Source organism: Lontra canadensis, unplaced genomic scaffold (genome assembly GCF_010015895.1).
Source record: "Lontra canadensis isolate GAN:19392208 unplaced genomic scaffold, GSC_riverotter_1.0 scaffold120, whole genome shotgun sequence".
NCBI lineage: Eukaryota > Metazoa > Chordata > Mammalia > Carnivora > Mustelidae > Lontra > Lontra canadensis.
In genome coordinates this window covers 1,595,712-1,610,196 of record NW_022631114.1, presented here as the reverse complement: position 1 = coordinate 1,610,196, position 14,485 = coordinate 1,595,712, and the positions used below count along the sequence as shown (strand labels likewise).

Genomic DNA, 14,485 nt, shown 5'->3' with positions numbered 1-14,485 from the left:
CTTTATTAACACATCACTTATACCTCTTTTCTTAAAAACACTTTTTAATGGCTACCCTAGAGTATGTAATACACATTCCTAGTTAAGTCCACTTTCAAATAAACTCCATCACTTTATGGATAGAGCAAGTATCTCACAATAACGATATCCTTGTATTTTTGAATACATGGTTGCAATAAGGATAGGAAAATGAAAGTGTTTACTTAATTCCTTCTCTGATAATCTTCCCTTCTTTATGAAGTCATGAGTCTCAGATCGACATTATTCTCCATTCCCTGCAGAACTTCTTTTAATATTTCTTGCAAGGCAGGTCTACTGGCAACAAATCTCCTTCAATAAATCACTTCTGAAGGACAATTTTGGGGGGTACAGAATTACAGGTTGGTGGAGTTTTGTTCTCTCCACCCTTCTAACTATTTCACTCTCCTCTTGTCTCACTTCAATAGTTTCCTGTCACAGCTCACGTTGCCATAGCAAAATACAGTCTGTATATCACTAAACACATTGTCTTAAACAACATCAATCTATTTCTCACAGTTCTGAAGTCTGGAGGTCAGAGATTATGGTGCTGGCCCAGTCGCTCTCTTCCTGGTTTGCAAATGGTCATGTGCCCTGTGTCTTTACACAGCAGTGACAGAATGAGCTCTGCTATCTCTTTCTTTTCTTACAACAGCGCTAATCCCATCACGAGGGCACCACCCTCATGACCTCATCTAAACATAATTATCTCCAAAAGGCCCATCTCCACATACCAGCCCACTGGGGATCAGGGTTTCAACTTACGAATTTGAGGAAACAATTCTGTTCATAGCCATTCCTGAGAAGTCAGATACAATCCTGACCTTTGCTCCTCCGAGGGTAAGGATATTTATTTCCTCTATTTTCTTTCAAGAGGTTTTCTTTAGCTTTGATTTTTAGCATTTTGAATGATAGGCACTTGTTTAGTTTTTGTTTTTGTTGTTACGGGGTTTTTTTATTTATTTTTTATTTTATTTATTTTATTTTTTTTTTTATTTATCCTGTTTGGGGTTTTTTGAGCTTCCTGAATCCGTGGTTTGGGGTCCGATATTAATTTGGGGAAGATCTCAGTCATTAGGACTTCAAGTATTTTTTCTGCTCCTTTTTCTCCTCTCCTTCTGACATCTTCATTACATATATGTTACACTTTTTGCAGTTGTCCCACAGTCCTTGGATATTTTGTTTCTTCAGTCTTTTCTCGTGCCAAAACGAATTGGAAATTTCTGTAGACATCACCTTAAGCTCAAGGATTCTTCGGCGGTGTTCATCAAAGGCATCCTTCATTTCTGTTACAGTGTTTTTGTTTTCGTTTTTTAATTGCTAGCATTTCCTTTTTGGTCTTCCTTAAAATTTTCATCTTTCTGCTTACATGGCCCATCTGCGCTTACAGCCTGTCTACTTCATTCATTAGAGTCATTAGCATATTAATCATAACTGTTTCAAATTCCCAATATGATAATTCCATCATCCCTGCCATATCTAAATCTGATTCTAATGCTTGCTCTATCCTTTCAAACTGTATTTTATGCCTTGTAGTATGCCGCATCGTTTTTTACACACTGGGTGAAAAGGCCTGGGATAAACCAGCCTTCACTGATGGGGTGGCAAGGCGTATGGGGAGTATTCTACGGTCCTGTGATCACTTCTGAGTCTTTCAGGGACCCTGTGCCTGGACTGTGAACTTTGTAAGTGCTTCTGAGTCCCGTCCCCATTTCAGGTGGGACAGAATGGCCAGAATGGGTTGGATTGGAGTTGGTATTTCCTTTTGCCCACATGGAAGGCTAGAGCCAACTGGAGTTTGGGATTTCCCTTCCTCCAAGTCATTTAGGCTCTGACAAAAATTATTAGTTCAGGCTGTGGTGAAATCTTGAGGGCAGGCCTTGTTAAGAAGAGACTAATGCTCTAATGTATTTCAAAATGGTTACTCTTCCCTTCCACCTGCTGAAAGCAGGTGGGGATTTTTCTCTGATATTCACCAGGGAACCTGTTCAAGCCCCTGGAGGTAAAATGCACAGAGGTGTGGGTTGTCCCTGATGACTGGGTCCCCATGGAGGTCTGAACTCCCAGACTTGCCCACACTGAGTCTCCAGCAACACCTAGCTGGCAGTTCAGGTTTTCCTGCCCTGGGACTTGTTCCCACAGAGGTTTCTGCTCCCGGGTTCCTGCTCCAGTGAGACCTGATTCCCTGCATCGACCTGTCTCTCTGACTTTGGAAGGAGCTAGCTGCTTGCTTCTTGCCTTCTCTGGTGGATTTAAAAAGAGCTGTTGATTTTTTACTTTGTTCAGCTCTTTACTTATTGTAGGATGGAGATACAACTTCCAGACTCCTTACATGCTGGACCAGAACCTGGAAGCTGGTATTTGTTTCCAAGGCTTCCAAGGTAATTCAGTGGGGAGAGGTTAGTCTTTCCAGCAGTTGTGCTAGTGAGTCTCAATCTTTACTTCATCTCATACATAAAAATCAACTCAAACTGGATCACAGATCTAAACATTAGAGCTACAACTACCAAACTTCGAGGAAAAAATATTTGTGACCTCGTGTTAGGTAAATATTTTTAGATAAGATGTAAAAAGCACAGATCATAAAATAAATAATTGACAAACTGGATTTCCTTATAATTAAACACTTGTGCTCTTTGAAAAATGCTGTTAATGAAATGGATAGAGAAGCCAAGAACTGGAAACAAATATATTGCAATATATATTTGTTAAAGGACTTCAGAACATGTAAAAAAAAATTCTTATACCTCAATAAAAACATGTAGTGCAATTTTTTAATGAGAAAAAAAGACTTTAACATATTTTTCACCAATGAAGATGCATTAAGTAGCAAGCAAGCATGTGAAGCCTACTCAACAGCATTCATTATTAGAGAAATGCAAATTATAACTACAATTAGACACCAGTTCATAATAGGAGTACTATTTTTAAAAACTAGTAAAACATTAAGTGCCAGGAAGAATCTGGAACACTTTGAAATCTCAAAGATTATGAGGGGATCTAAAATGGTACACACTTTGGAGAACAGTTTGGCAACTTCTTAAAAAGTTAAATATTAACTAACCATGTGACCCATCAATACCACTCCTAGGTCTTTACTATGTATAAATAAAAACACATATCCACACTAACACCTACACAAAAATGTTTATAGAAAATGTGGTATATACACATAATGGACTATTATTCAGCCATAGAAAGAGTGAAATCTTGCCATTTGTAATGACATGGAGGGAGCTCATAGTTTAATGCTAAGGGAAATAAGAGACATATGATTTCACTCATGTGTGGAATTTAAGAAACAAAACAAATAAGCAAAAGGAATAAAAGAGAGAGAGAGATAAACCAAGAAACAGACTCCTAACTATAGAGAACATACTGATGGTTACCAGAGGGCAGGGTGGGGGGGGGGCGATGAGTGAAACAGGTGATGGGGATTAAGGAAGGCACCTGTCATGATGAGCACCAGGTGTTGTATGGACGTGTTGAATCACTATATCGTGCACCTGGAACTGATAGAACGGTGGTGTATGTTAACCCACATTAAACTAAAAACTAAGACAAAACCTTCAAAAATACTTATATCATTAAAAAAATTAAAAATTTAAAAATTAAAAATGGATGAAAAATAAATATGTACACAAACACTGAAACACAACAGAGTACATACCATACAAACGGCCCTGCAAGTAAGCACCTGCGACCCCAAAATTTTATAGGCAGCTGTTTTACCAAAATGAACAGAAAGAGGTCCTCAGAAGGGCAAGGACTCAGAAAATAACTACACCAGTACTGTTCCTGAATAAAATACCTGTGGCGTCCTGTGACAGAATAAAGAAATGCATTCAGAAGAAAGAACATGCGATTTGCTATGTAATTGTTATTCTGCACGATAGGATAAACGTGGCGACAGGGTCACCACCAACACCTGAATTACCTTTGTGTATTAGAAGACGGAATCTTCCTCTTTCTCCCCCTTTCTTTACGTGAAAGAAAGTATCTATATGGAATGGATGGAAGGAGTGAGGGAGGAAATTACGCTGTGGACAATCACGGACAGTCCATGGGAATGCCCTGGGAGATAATCATATCACACTCCTTCCTCTGCACAACGGGGAACAGACAATTATCTTCCTGCCACCCACAACCACACGTTTAATAAGATTTTAAGTTACTCATTTTAAGAAGTTAGCAAAAGAGTGTCACTGGATAGATATTAAGAAGCCTTTGGAACATGTTTAATTTTTATTTGATCAAAGAGGTTATCTGTTGTTTAAAATAGTAAAGGTAGGATGTCCGTCAATTCAAGAAACATGTGTAGTATTAATTAACGTTTTTCCAGAACGGAGATGCCCGGACAACATTCTGTGTGTTACTGTCTTCAGACATTATAGAAACTCTACAGTTTTATGACACTGAAAATGAGCAAGAGGGTCCCCAGCCTACAGCACCTCATGGCCCGAAGGCCTGTTCCTGCGGGCAGTGCTTTCCAGCTGTTTCTTCTGCACCTATGACCCTATTTCCAAGTAACATGCTTGTATTATTTCTTGACTTTTTCCAATTTTAGGTATTATTTGCCAACTTTCCGGTATGAAGAACAAGGTTAAGATGGTCCCAACACAACACTCACACACACACACACAGTGTCACACACAAACACAACAACAATATGCACACCCTCCCCTATTTTTCCATTCTCCATATAACCATTATTCAGGGCACCATAAACGCAAACTGCCGTCCACAGCTGAGATTCGTTCCCTTTCTCTTCGGACACAGCTTTTGTGTTTTCCTAAAGTTAACGCTCATCTTGGTTTTCATCTTCTCGGGCCTCCCCGGCCGCCAGCCTAGCTTCAGCTCTCTCCATCTGGATAAATCGACAGGCCATCTGTTTTCTAGATCTTAAAATCTTGTTGCTATCATCTCCTCTCCTGTTCTCTGTCCACGAGGCATCAGGCAATTCTCTCTCTCCCGTCTTTTGAGCGATATTCAAGAAAGCGGAGAAGGCGAACACACAGGTCCTCCTGACCACCGCGCTCAGCAGGGGCTCCGGCAGGGGCCGGTCATGATGCCGGGAGACAATCCGGGGGGGGTCGGTGCTCCCCCGCCAGGCACATGCTTCGGGTGTCTTCAAATACCACCCAGCGACCCCCCCCAGGCCCCGCTATTCCTGATGCGCTCAGATCCCGCGTCTTTCATGGTTAGAGGAACACGTGTTCGCTTAAACCACCAGGGGGTGTAATGGACGGGAGGAGCCGGGAGAAGGCCCTCGGGCCTCCCACCTACCTTCACGGCGCCGAAGCAGAAGGCGTGGAGCAGGCCCGCAGCCGCCGCACTCCGGGCCACACTGTAAACAGCCGAGGTCATGCCTGAAACGGCTGCAACACAAACACGCACAGGCTCACAATGGAACACGGAAGAAAGGGCCAAGACAAGCTTTTGACTGCAAAATGCCTGCCACGGGGGCCAAGAAAACCTCCGTGGGATCAGTCAAAAGTACCCGATGACTTCATGCAAAAGGAGAGAGAGAGAGACACTAACCGTTTACCAAAAATTCTGCAGGAAAACACTGGAAAGGAATTTCTGGCAACATTCTTAGAAGATGTGTGAACACGTCCAGCCTGAGGAAGGGAGGCCTCCCGGCTTACAGCGGGACGCCGCTGGCCAAAATAAACAGCACAGATGAAGGTTCCCGCGGAAGAAAGGGCGGACACAGATCCGTCTAACAAACGAGCAGTGCTCGTGTGCGTCCGTGTGTCTGTGTGCGTGTGTGCGTCCTTGCAACCGTGCACGTCTTAGCGCACGTGAGTGCATCTGTGTGTGCATGTGTGCGTTTATGTGCGTCCGTGCATGCATGTCTGTGTGCGTCCGTGCACGTATGTTAACGAACGTGAGTGCATCTGTGTGTGCATCTGTGCATATGCATCTGCGCGCGTGTTAATGAACGTGACTGCATCCCTGGATGTGCAAGTGTATGCATCTGTGTGCGTCTGTGCCTGTGTGTGCATCTGGTGTGTGCATCCGTGCATGTGTTAGTGCATGTGAGTGCATCTCTGTGTGTGCATGTGTGCACCTGTGTGTGTGTGCGCATCCCTGTGCATGTTAGCACACATGAGTGCATCTGGGTGTGCATGCGCGTGTGTGTGTGAGTCCGTGCGTGTGTTAACAAACATGAGTGCATCCCTGTGTGTGCATCTGTGTGCATCCGTGCATGCGTGTGCATCTGTGCGTGTGTGCATGTTAGCACACGAGTGCATTTCTGTGCACACGTGTATGCGTGTGCATCTTTGTGTGTGTGTGTGTGTAATGAGAGGGGAACAGTACTGGCTCACCAGCTGTGCTGTCGTGCTTCATGAACGATTTCACTTCATTCTTATAGGGACTCTAGGCGAGCCGCGTGTGTATTTCCATTTAGAGAAGAGTAAACTTTAAAGTCAAGCAACCAGCACAGTCTCCAGCTAAGGACTAAGCGAGGTTTTAGCCACTGCCGGCTGAATCTAGAGGGGTGTGTCAAGGAAAGGTCACCCGGGTGGGAGACATGGGTCCCCTCTCTGTCCAGGTGCACACAAGAAGTAGCTGAGTGTTGAGGACAAAGAAAACCGAGCTGGGGGCACCTGGGTGGCTCATTTGTTAGATGGCTGCCTTCACTCAGGTCATGATACCAGCGTCCTAGGATCGAGCCCTGTGTCTGGCTCCTTGCTCCGCAGGAAGCCTGCTTCTCCCTCTCCCACTCCCCTGCTTGTGTTCCCTCTCTCGCTGTGTCTCTCTCTGTCAAATAAATAAATAAAACCTTAAAAGAAAAGAAAGAACACCAAGCTGTCTGGACTCCATTCCATGCAGCCCTTATCAGAACTTTAGACTCTTTTACAGGAAGACTGGGATGTAGATGACTTACCAGAACCTCCGAAAAACAGCATGTCAATTTGTTCCAAGAGATAAATGCAGAAAGTGTTGATTTGCGGGAAGAGCCCGAGGAGGGAAATTGCAGGGAAGCAATATAAAAATACTGGAAGTGAACAGACAAAACGGACCGTAAGTGTGCGGCGGGTGGCCCCTGGTCCCCGAGGCAATCCTGCCTGCTTCCCTTCCAGCTCCCAGCCACCCCACCCCTGCCCACATCCTGGAGGCAGTTCTGGACTCCTCGCACTCCTAGGAGGAGGGTCTGCAAGCCCAGTGGAAATGTGCTCGTGGAAGTAACACGGGGCTGCGTCTGAGGAAAAGGCCCAGGCAAAGAACACAGGCGAGTGCAACACCCAGCAGAGACCTCAGATGGTGAGGGACACAGTGGACCAGTCCTCAGTGTGCAAGAGCAGGCTTGCACTTGGGGGGCATGAGGGTCGGGGGACGAAACTGGGAAACTCCAGGAATAGGTAAAGCTAAAGGCAGTAGGTAGGCAGCTCTCTCCCTGCATGGGGGTGGGGGGGGGTGTAAACTTGGAGCTGGGGGCTTGTCCCCGGGAGCATTTGAGGTCCTGAGACCTGAACGCCACCTGAAATTCAAGGTCAGTGGGAACTCCAGGTTCACAGAGGAACAGGGGAGGGTGGTGATGAAGAAACCACACATGGTGACAGTGGGACAGTGATGGGCCTGAGCTCCTGGGGACTGGAGCATCTGGGACATGAAGGCGACCCTGCCTGACCAGAAGACAGTGCCCCCTCCCAAAATCGGAACAGTGCATCTGGGTAAGACATCCACATGCCAGGATTCCACGTTTCACAGAGATCATTCGTTGGAGGAAATCAAACATGCTAGAGCCACATTTTACAGTTCTGTCCCTGTCATCCCCTCTTCCACACGTCTGTGCAAGTTGGGTTTCATAGACACACAGAAACTGCCATTCCCTCTGCTGTGACACATCTGTCTTCTGTCTCAGTTTATTGAGGAGAATGTCAGTGAAGTTTGATCCTGGTAAGCCCCAATAAAACTAAGGAAATTTGATTTGAAATCCCATATGCCTGAACTTTGGAACATAGACCACAGTCGACAGTGGGAGTGGGGATGGTGGGGGCAGGGGGCTTCAGCAAGTTCTGAAAATCAGAAATGTACACTTTCCATCGTGAAGCTGTACAAACGAGAGTCCTTGTATGTCACATGCTCTTGCTAACAGTGGCTTGAAAGTATGAGACAAATCCTTCTACAACAATATCAAGAGACTATTCCAGCGCTCTTGGGGTTGAAGCCATATTTTGATACACGTGGTGATTATGCTGTAAAGTCTTCTGTGGCAAGATTTCAATGATATTGCAATAATCTAGAGCATCTGTGAGGAATCCACTTCTCAATCAAAGTAGGCCAATAGGATACAAACACTGATCTGCTGGACATCACTTTATAGGACAAGTTTGTTTGGGAAAGATAGAAGAAAAAGAAATTTGGGGTGTCTGGGTGGCTCAGTGGGATTGGGCAGCTGACTCTTGGTTTTGGCTCAGGTCATGATCTCAGGATCCTGGAATGGAGCCCCACACAGGGCTCTGCCCTCAGTGGGGAGTCAGCTTTGGGTTTCTCTCTCTCTCTCTCCCTCTGCCCCTACCCACCCCCTACTCTCTCTGTCTCCCTAAAATAAATAAATAAATCTTTTATAAAAGGAAATAAGTCGAAATTTAATTATAGAACATAGGAGCATCAAAATTTTATTCCCATATAATTTCAAGCAAACTGACTCGTACCTCTTCTCTGAACTTTGAGACTCAGACCCCGCAAGGAAGATGACAGGCTACACTGTAGTCTGGAGTTCTCTTGTCCAGGGTAGGGGTGGACGGAAGGCATGGTAAGATCGCATTAGTTCACCTTCTCAAGAGCTGTGTGTGTGTGTGTGTGTGTGTGTGTCTGTGCCTGTGTGACAAACTACACCAAGAACTCCAGGGAGAAGTATGGGTGTGAAAGAAAATTTAAAGCAGCTGAATACTGGAAACTGGTCACCAACACAGGTGTAAGGAAGCGTTTTCTGTAAGAAACACATTAGGTAGTGAAACCTCAACTTGGAAGGGAAAAGGAGAGAGCCAGTGAACTGTGGCTTGAGGGTGATCCGATGGAGAGATGGCGGGCGGCAGTGGGAAGCCGCAGCTGGGCGCGCAGGACGGAAGCTCACTGAACTCAACGAGGAGCCCAGCATCGAGCTCCTCTCCAGGATGTTTGCGAGCAGGAGATCTGGGGACTTTAAAATCCAAGCCAGGGAGGTGGAAGGAGAGCAAGGCAGAGGCAAAGTATCTCATCTGTCGGGCTGTAACTCACGTGAATAAAAAAAAAAAAAAAAAAAAAAAAAAAAAAAGCAGCCAAATGTTTCCTGCATTAGTAGGGCAATTAGAAAATCATGCTTGGGGGCACCTGGGTGGCTCAGTGGGTTAAAGCCTTTGCCTTCAGCTCGGGTCATGATCCCAGGGTCCTGGGATCGAGCCCCGCATCGGGCTCTCTGCTCAGCGGGGAGCCTGCTTCCTCCTCTTTCTCTGCCTGCCTCTGCCTACTTGTGATCTCTGTCAAATGAATAAATAAAAAAAAAAAAAGAAAGAAAGTCATGCTTGAAGTTGCTGAGGTCATTTTGCCCTTTTTCCAAAAGTTAAAAAAAAAAAGTTCCTGTGGCTGTCAGCAATTTTCCCTGTGAACAAAGATTTTTTTTTTTCTTAGCATACCACTGAGAGGGTGTATAATTTTCTCTCATGGCTACTCCTCCTTTTCCCTAATAATTACCATAAATGCAGAAATTTCTAGTAGGGTTCCATTTCTTTACAAGCAACACTTACAAATAAAAACATTGTAACTTGCTTGTTTTTCTAAATGCAAACAATGATATTCGTTACTATTCTATCCCATGACTATTGCTGTTGTGGCTTTGGGGCGAAAACAAGCAGAATTAAAATAACATGGAAATAAAACTGAAACCTAGGGAGGGAGTCGATGTGAATATATACAGTGTGTGTCTCCAGTGTGCCATATCTCTGTGTTAACCCATTGTCCTGCCTGTGACCTGCACCGAGCCCTGGAAACCGTGTTTACAGAAGGGGGTACGTTCCAGTAAGTTGTCCCCAAACCGCCACCTATCTCTAAGGGTGGCATTATTGAAGTTGCCTTGTTGTAGGTTGGGGGGGTCACAGTCCTGAGGACTGTGAGTTAGGGTTAGGGTTAGGGTCTGAGAAGGACCCACGCAGTCCCTTCTACAACAGACAGCCAGTCTTCCTGCCTGAGCCCCTTCCAAGTGAGGACCTCATGCTTCAGTAGGCAAGCCCGGGCTGCCATCAGACAGCTCTAACCCAGACCATTTTACGGGTCTCTCCTGCAGTGAGTCGTGATGCACCTGCCATGGGTCGGGACTAGTTATTACTGCTGCAACTGCAGAGAACCGCCACCACGGGGACATCCCAGTCTTTTGCCCCATCTCCAGACACAGCGCAGCCCATTCCTTGGGGCACACTCTACCATTGCTCCTGCTCCTTTTGCAACACGACACGATGAATTGAAGACCACTTGGCTTCCTCATCCGTGGGATAATTAGAAAGCCGACCTCCTCTTGTAGGCTTTCACTAAAGTGAGGCTAGTGGAAAGTATTAAAATTGCAGCCCAGAGGTTCCTATCTCTGACTGAGCAAGGACGGACTCAGCGGTCCCTTCCCCTTGCTCCCGGAAACATTTTCTGCCTTTTGAAGAAAGAGAGAAGTATCCACAGGAGTATTTTGAATATACAGCAGGGGTCGTAGAAGGAAAAATTAGGTAAGAATATTACCCTCAGTGTTTCAATGTCTTTCATTCTCCCTGCCCCCCCCCCCCCCGCCTATAAAAATCAACAAGTCCCTGCCACTGACCCTGTCTTATGTCCCCAAGTTCCCCACCTCCTGGCAACGTACATCCCGCCTTCATCCATTGTCCTATTATCTGACTGGGATGCTTGCCTTTGAGATGCTGCTCTCCTCACATTAAACATGACCAGAAGCTTCTCCATCTTCCCCACCAGCCCAATTCCCATTTGGGTCATCTCCCAGCGCTGGTTCACATCCGACCCCATCTGCCCTGGGAGGCGGAGGGGGCAGGGTCAGCTCTGGCCGAAAGCAGCAGACGCGGATACTCCCTGCTCCTTTCCTGCTCCCTTCCCCGGCTGCCTCATCTCTCTCATGAGGGAGAGGTGTTGCACAGAAAGCAGGAGAGGCAGCCGGTAACAGAAACAGCAGCAGTAAGGCACAGGTTTAAAGAAATATTTCACATCCCCCAGCACCGGCAGGAGGAGGACCACAGCGTGAGAAGCCCACGGCACCCTCGACCACACGATGGAAAACAAGGTCACGTGGGCTGAGTTCCTGCTTCTCTCTTGTCCTTTTTCTTAAATGCTCCATGTTGAAAGGACTGAATCGTGTCCCTCCAAAATGAAACCTGCACACGTGACCTCACCGGGCAATAGGGTCTGGGTCATGGTCAAGTTACAGTGAGGTCATGAGGGTGGGCCCTGATCTAATATGCCTGTTGTCCTCCTAAGAAGGGGGAATTTGGACACAGAGCCAGACACACACACATAGAGGGAAGATGATGTGACAGATAGGGACAAGGCCGTTAATGAGCCAAGAAGAGAGGCCAGGGCAAGTCCTTCACTTGCGCCTTCAGAGATCTTAAACTCCAGGCTTCCAGAACCATGAGACAGTAAATCTCTGATGTGCTCAGGCCCCCATGAGGAGTGCTTTGTTATGGCAGCTATAGGAAACATACACGACTTTTTCAACCCAATACCCTTCTGCTCTCCCCTCATTTTTTCTTCTCTCCTTGTTAGTCTCTGAACCTAACGCTGGCGGGAGCCACATACACTCAGATCCTGTGGTAGTAAGGGACAGAAGGTGGAGAGCCTCCACACAGGAGAATGAATGACTTTGAATTGCCCTTGCTTCCCTCATCAAGTCAGAAAATCAGGATATACCTCTATCGCCTTCCTCTCGTTCCCAATGGCTCTAAATCCGTTCCACAATCTTCTCCTGCTCAGTGCAAATTAGTGTGTTTAACACATTCCCTCCACGGGGATTGCTATTGTTCTATTTTCCCATTTTTCTTTAACCCAGAAGTCATTTAGCTGGCTGCCTCGCTTATTTACCACTATTTTTACTTGTTACCGTGGACAAGCAGACAAAAATATCTCTTAAGGTAAAGCTTTAATGAGAAAAAGGGAATTCCAGAGAGAAAGACAAGGAAGGCCATATTCCCTGCCTCATCTCCTCCCCTCAGCGGAATTGGTCTGAAGAAAAATAAAATAAGAATACATGCAGCCAGTAGCTGATTTTAGAACAAGGGTTTCTGCTAAAAGTAAGACCTCAGGCTTTTACCAAGTACACTAAGGTCTTACTTTTTGAGCCCTCGTAACATTTTGCCTTCTGATGCCAGGGCAAATCTGTTCCAAACAACTACATGCGCTCAGTGGCATTGACTTGTTTATTGAAGCAAATTAAAGAAAAAGAGAAATGAAAGACAACTGTGTACAGAAAAATAATTTCTACACAGAATGTATGACACCCTTTTCTTCTTCTTTCTCCAAATCAGCTTCAAGAGGTGCTTATCGTGTCCCTACTCACTGTAAGGGCTGAGGTGACCAGTCGGAGAACGACAGTGAAGGAGTCTTCCAAACGCTCACCCGTACGTTAATTTCCTTACTACTTAAACACACTTGTGTTCATTAGTCCATCCACTCAACAAACATTTCTTTAGTGCCTGTATTTGCCAGACACAGCACGGGGTGCCAGGGAGTCAGTGTGAGAAAGGAGGCACGGGCTCTACCTTGTCCTTACCGAGCAGCACGCAGACTAGAGAGGGCACAGACATTAGCCAAATAATCACAAGTGAAAAGATGACTCCAAGATGGTTTGGTGCTGTGGAAATATGGGTTATGAGGGGCAGAGAAGATGGCGCCAAGCTTAGGGAAATGGGCCATCAACTAGCACGGTCAAGGTTGTCCCGGGTGCCCAGAACAGGAACACAAGGAATGGGGATGAGACGAGGAGTCACCAAGATAGTTAGGGCTCCAGGTCAGACCCCACATCCTTGTGACCTGTTCTGGGTAGAGCTCTGTCAACACTAACCCATGCTCGAGATCCTGGGAAAAGATGGTCAGGAGGTACCCAAGATTGAGTGTGGGCTGCAGAGAAGGGAGGCAACATTTTGACATGGACATGTGTTTCTTTTTTTTTAATATTTTATTTATTTATTTGAGAGAGAGGCAGTGAGAGAGAGCATGAGCGAGGAGAAGTTCAGAGGGAGAAGCAGACTCCCCGTGGAGCTGGGAGCCCAATGCGGGACTCGATCCCGGGACTCCGGGATCATGACCTGAGCTGAAGGCAGTCGCTCAACCAACTGAGCCACCCAGGCGCCCTGGACATGTGTTTCTTGAACACCTTCCAAAATGCTTTCCTGCCCTCTTTGCTGCTAATCCCCAGGCCCCCCTGGGTCCATGCGCTCTGGACTCCAGCGCTGTTGTCGGCAAGAAGACAATAGGAAGGGACGGTCTCCAGCCTGCACAACCGTGCCTGGGCATCTGTGTCTACTCAGACTCCAACTTTTTCATTGCTTCATCTCAGAAGGGAGATGGGTCGGTTCATCTATAGAAAGGAAAAGTTTCCGAAAGTCTTTCTCGGGGTGTGTGTGTGTGTGTGTGTGTGTGTGTTCCAACTGACGGAACTTCAAGTAATATAAAAAAGTAAAGTGAAAAATATCCGAGAGGGTAGTAAGTAGCAAATATTCTTGGGCAAGAGGCACAGCCTGGGAATGTAATCATGGGATCAATTCTTTCCCCTCCCCCACCCCCCCATGTTTCCTACTTGAGCTCAGAGATTCTCTAAACACCGAGCCTGACCCTTTGCTATTATCAAGCTACTCAGCCCCTCCCATGATGTAACAGGAAGAGAGATATAGAGGACACAGACAAAGGTGGGCTGGTGGGGGGCTGTGTGTGGGGGAGTGACTAGTTTACTGCCACTACAGTAGGAAGAAGAATGGGGAGATAGTGGTTGGGAAGGAGAGTCAGAGGGCGGCATGTCTACCATGGTTTCCACCCATAAAGAACACAAGGATACACCATGTCTGGGAGCCCTTCCCAGTCCCGCTGCAGAGACTCGGGGAGTTGTCATGGGGGCCAGGGAAAGAATGACATGGAATCTGTGGCTTTGAAAAGCTCCTCTTGAGTAAGATATTCACAGGGGCTTGTGTCTTTGGTGCTTGCCCTTTATCAACTCATTTGGGCAATGTGATCACAGCCAGTCACAGGTTGGCATGCGTGTCAACCTTTGCATGTCATGACAAGAATTCTCAGAGCACTGGCAGTGATGTCTTCATAGCTGAGGACAGCACTGGGCCAGCCTCTCCACGTAATAATGATAATGACAATGATAATAGCTAACACCTGGTGCCCAGCCCTGGTCCTCAGGTTTACATGTACTAAATCATTTAAAATTCGCATGGACCTCGGAGGTGGGTATTATTTTTGTCCCCATATACTGTTGAATTCAAGGTCA

The 14,485-nt window shown here is 46.1% G+C and overlaps 1 protein-coding gene across 3 annotated transcripts in view; it reads right to left on the bottom strand.

Annotated features, from left to right (window-relative positions):
* PCNX2 (pecanex 2) overlaps window positions 1-14,485 on the bottom strand; it is a 305,450-nt gene that overhangs the window by 183,473 nt on the left and 107,492 nt on the right. For all 3 annotated transcript variants that reach the window (XM_032841083.1, XM_032841081.1, XM_032841082.1), the window contains exons 14-15: window positions 6,914-7,024; window positions 5,305-5,396 (exon numbers count right to left, since the gene is read on the bottom strand). In XM_032841083.1, the coding sequence (XP_032696974.1) occupies window positions 5,305-5,396; window positions 6,914-7,024 (203 nt within the window). The remainder of the gene's footprint in view (window positions 1-5,304; window positions 5,397-6,913; window positions 7,025-14,485) is intronic.